Source organism: Myotis davidii, unplaced genomic scaffold (genome assembly GCF_000327345.1).
Source record: "Myotis davidii unplaced genomic scaffold, ASM32734v1 scaffold143, whole genome shotgun sequence".
NCBI lineage: Eukaryota > Metazoa > Chordata > Mammalia > Chiroptera > Vespertilionidae > Myotis > Myotis davidii.
Genome location: NW_006294876.1, coordinates 7,220,088 through 7,224,678, shown reverse-complemented (window position 1 = coordinate 7,224,678; position 4,591 = coordinate 7,220,088). Strand labels below are relative to the sequence as shown.

General features: G+C 40.0%; 1 protein-coding gene across 1 annotated transcript in view; it reads right to left on the bottom strand.

Annotated features, from left to right (window-relative positions):
• EMB (embigin) overlaps window positions 1-4,591 on the bottom strand; it is a 19,135-nt gene that overhangs the window by 3,368 nt on the left and 11,176 nt on the right. Inside the window, exons 5-7 of the mRNA XM_015567658.1 lie at window positions 3,969-4,096; window positions 1,413-1,692; window positions 610-643 (exon numbers count right to left, since the gene is read on the bottom strand). Coding sequence (XP_015423144.1) covers window positions 610-643; window positions 1,413-1,692; window positions 3,969-4,096 — 442 coding nt within the window. The remainder of the gene's footprint in view (window positions 1-609; window positions 644-1,412; window positions 1,693-3,968; window positions 4,097-4,591) is intronic.

Here is a 4,591-nt window from a genome sequence, read left to right as displayed (position 1 = left end):
CTCATAGAGACAGAGAACAAACTGATGGTTGCCCGTGGGGAGGGGGATGGATGAAAACGATGGAGTAAGAGGTACTAGCTTCCAGTTATAAAACGAAGTTGCTAAAGATTTGAATCCCAATCTTGGCCTCCTCTGTCACTGGACTCTACACTCAGTTGTCTTGTTTGGAGGAACTAGAAGCTCCCAGCTTTAGCACAGCAAACTATACCCCTGGTAACCTCCTCCCCAACCCTCCGCATGCTCAACTCTCCACAAAGTGAGTTGTATGAGAACTAGTGCACAATCTGTGTGCTTTCAAAACAGTGACTGACAGAATCCCAGGCCAGTCATCTTCCACCCGACAGGGAATCAGCATCAGTGATTTTACACATAGCGTATCATTTAACCCAACAGCCCTATGTTATAGGTACTACCACTAAACCCACTTTTCCAGGAGAAAACGGGATTCCAATGTCGGCAGGCAAACTCCAGATGGTCACTACAACACGGGCACGTACAACAAGTAGCATACATAATATACTCGTGATTTTCGCCTAACTGTATGCATTTATTCTATTTCATATTTATCTGTATTTCACTCAGTGAAAATTTATAAAAAATACTACTTACAGCTGTTCAATTTGTTCAAATTCTTTCCCATCATCTGTGTAACAAAAGAAGAATATGCATATTAAGATAGGTTTATTATTCTTATGGAGCATGTATGTTTCATTCAACCCCCCCACCCCCAGTTAAGAATGCACTGTGCTATGTCCCCTCTTTGGAATGAGAGAAAGATGAGCGACCATAGGCAGCCGCACCTCCATCCTGTCCTCCTCTTGTACCTAAAATTTCTATCAAGCACAGTCTAGACTAGAGCTTCAAAGTCTCAAAACAGGACTGATTGATAGATTAATTACAAATTTATTTAAGTTATTAAAGTTTTAGTACAAAATCAGGAAAGAACACAAAATTTAAGATAAATTATCTTACGGGAAGAGCATTGGTTTCTCAACCCATAATCCATCAGGTATAGGCTACAAAACTAGGAAACTGACAGGACCTAGTCTCTATATGAAAACTCTGAAATGTTTGATCAAATATTTTAAGTGAGTTATCTAAGTGAAAAAGCAATTATTTGTCTTTGAAATCTTTTCTATTGTGCTATCACAGAATTTCCCAGTATTCCAGGACCAAAGCACATACTACCTGATTGATACGTAGGTACCAGTAACACCAAAGAAAATGGTGGAAAAGATATACTTTGGTACTACAATAGTTTAGTAAATTGAAACAGGAAGATCATCAATACAAGCTCATAGCTCACTGTCACCATTGATTGTAACATAAACTAGAATTTTCCCCAAAACTCTGAAGCCCCTGTAATATATTAAGTCATAACTTGAGAATGTTATCTAAAAAATAACTCCTACCTGGGCGGTTCTTTTTCTTTTTGGTGTACACTTCACAAAGCAGAATGATAGCCACTAAAAGAGCAACCTCAGCAGCTATTGCAAGAAATGGTTTGAGGGGCACCAAATAAGTCAGCACGACAAGTTCAACGCGGTCTTCACTCTCGCCTAATTGGAATATTGCATGGCACCAGTAAGCTCCCTGATCTTCCTCCGAAAGGTGCGTTATCTTGAGTCTTGTTTCATTAGCATTTGTTCCACTGATCACATACTTATCGCTCATTTGAACATCAAGAGGAACCTAATAGAAGGAGACATTAAAGTCCATTCCTATCATATTGCATGCAAGAGACATGTCCTAAATGATCTAGTTTCGAGCAAAAGCTATAAGATAAGGCCAAGAGAACCACTTACCAGAGAAAGGCATGTTAAAACTTGTGAGAAGCTGTACATACTAGCAACAGCTCATCTTACCAGAGTTTGATCTCCAAGAGGCAACAAGCAAAGGAGAAGTATACTTTGCCGTCAGTACTTACCACTGAATGTCTGAAACCACAGCACACGGGTCATCATGGGTAAATATTACATGAGCGTTAACAGCCAGCTGGATTTCACATTCTAATTCCCGACTAGCTGTTCAAAGAACTTTCCCTTCACAAGCACAGGGATACATTCAACCAACTATTAAATGAATGAAGCCACTAAATCTGATCGTTCCTATAAAGGAAGATCACTGGCTCTGGGGATTGGGAGTTCCTCTGACAGGGACTGAAGATGAAATCTTCCGTCCTGAAAGATGATGTGGAAGGATGGGTGGACATCCCCGGTGAGGCTGGTGTATGTGGTGGTGTGGGCACTCTCTGTCCTTTCATATCTGAACCTCTCTCTCTCTCTCTCTCTCTCTCTCTCTCTCTCTCTCTCTCTCTCCTTTCTCTCTCTCTCTCTCATTCTCTCCTGATATTCACTGGATTTTCCCAGCCACTCAAGAGTCATGCTAGGCTATTTGGGGGCTTATTTATTTAATCCATTTAAATTCAATTTTATTCTCAGGCTACTAGTATTTAATTCCTCCACTGCTCTGTCATTCACTTGCACTGCTCAATAGATGCTCACCTGCATACAAGTATTCCCAGAGGTTATCTGATGAAGCACTCTCTGTGAGTTTATTATGTGCCCCCCAAATTATAGTAGCCTGAGCCCTGGGCGTAGCACTGCCCATGATGCTCTTACCCATGTGTCTCTCTAACTCGGAACTGATGAATCTGAGGGCTGTGTTATAACAGGCATCCCAGGGGATTCTGATGCAGAGGTTTGGCCCACACTTTGAAAAAAAACACTTGACCTAAAGTTTTGACCTGCACCTTCTTCCCTGCACTTTTCTCACTTCTTAATCTGACCTATGCTTAGGGCCAAATTATAAGAGAAAATGAGTATAGCAAATGGAGAGCTGCACAGACTACATTCTAGAAGTTTAATATAATTAGATTTAGGGTATTTTCATCAGTGTCACATATGCATAAATAAGTTAGACTGGACATTTCCAATATCATAATTGATAATTTTTACATATTTACATGTTTTGAAAAAATTATTTACATGTACAAAATGATGGCCTTTCCTAATCAGCAATAAGAAGAGAGGAAGAAATGTTAATGGTTTGTCTACTCCTAGGTGGCTGGGAGCTGTTTCTTCAAAAAATCAAACTAAGGTTATCACAGAATCAGTCACTCTCCCTGTTCTCCTTCAACAGTCTATGATAGCATCAACTTTGTCAAAGAAGGAACTTAATGTTTCAGTTAAGGTGTACACTGTCTCATACTGTTCCTTCTAGAATTACAGCTTGCCTTTACAGAATTGAATTTCTGTGACCATTAGCAGCAGGCAATGGGATCATTTCCTACATTTCCATGCTCTTAGAGGCTATTGGGGAGGAAGAAAGAGCCAGAAAGATTTCTTGAATACTCATGCGTGTTTTATGGTTTGTTTGTTTTTTTTTCAAATCAGATCTTTGAGTACCCATTAATTCCTTAATAGGAATTTTAAGCACTTGGCTTCCCTTAAGCCTCTGGGAGGCCAAAAGAAGCCAAGGCCAGTTACAGGAAGAACCTAAGTTCAAAGGACCGAGTTGTCATTCTTTTCGGAGATAGTGCAGTTGTACTGCCTCCTATCACAAGTGTGTCTGGAGGGAGACAGCAGCAGGAAAGGAAGACAGCCTTTTTTCCAGTTATTTTCACAAAAAGAAGAAAAAAAATATTTTTGCTGTTGTTGGGGTTATTTATAAAGTTGTCAAGTAAAAGTGAATTATAACTTTATTTCAAAGAATTTAAATAGATTGCTAAATGTAAAAAATCAAAAAACAGATAATGGAACATTTAAGAGTATCTTCCAATGTGTAATGTAACAAGCTAAAAACGTCAAATGACAACTCTCTTTATCACTGTTCTGTCTTTATGAACACATACTGAAGAAAAAGATAGCAGACATATAAATAGTCCTTGCAATTCTAAGTCTGTTATAATCTTATTATAAAATAAAATTTTTATTTGTTTTCTTCAAATTAAAGAAATATGACCTTACCTGTACACTCCCATTCATACTGTACCAGGTCCAATTTAAAGGAACACACTCTTGGCATTTACATATAAATACAGTTGAATCCCCCACATAAGTGATCACTGGTTTGTTTTTTCCATGAAGTTCGGGGACTAAGGAAAATGTAGAGAAACGTAGATTACTGAAAGAGTTTGAGTAGTGAGAATGTATTTAAGTTGAAGTCAGTTTCTTTCCTTTTTTTCTCATTAACATGAGAAAGATCAACCCGCTGTAGAAGGAGCCTCCAGGAAAGCCTTGCAGATGAAGTAGAGATCTGAGTGTGGCTAAAACAGCAATTCTTTTCTGAAGCCACAGTTTCCTTCCAACCCACAGAGGGCAGGGAGCTCCACCTGGGTATCACCTGGTGGGGCACAGCGTGCACGTGGTTGGCACTGCATTTTAACAGCGCGGCTGTGATGCAGGTACTTCTAGAGCCAGGCTAGGCTCGCCTTAAACACACGCTGTTCTGAAGGCTACTTTGAAGCTGGTTGTGCTGGGCACCAGTCCAGGGCCCTTCTGCCTCCCCAGCCGGCTGATCTCCCAGATATCTCCTCTAAGTCGCAATCTCAGCACGCTCTTTCTGGAAACAGGTTAGGTCACTCAGCAGG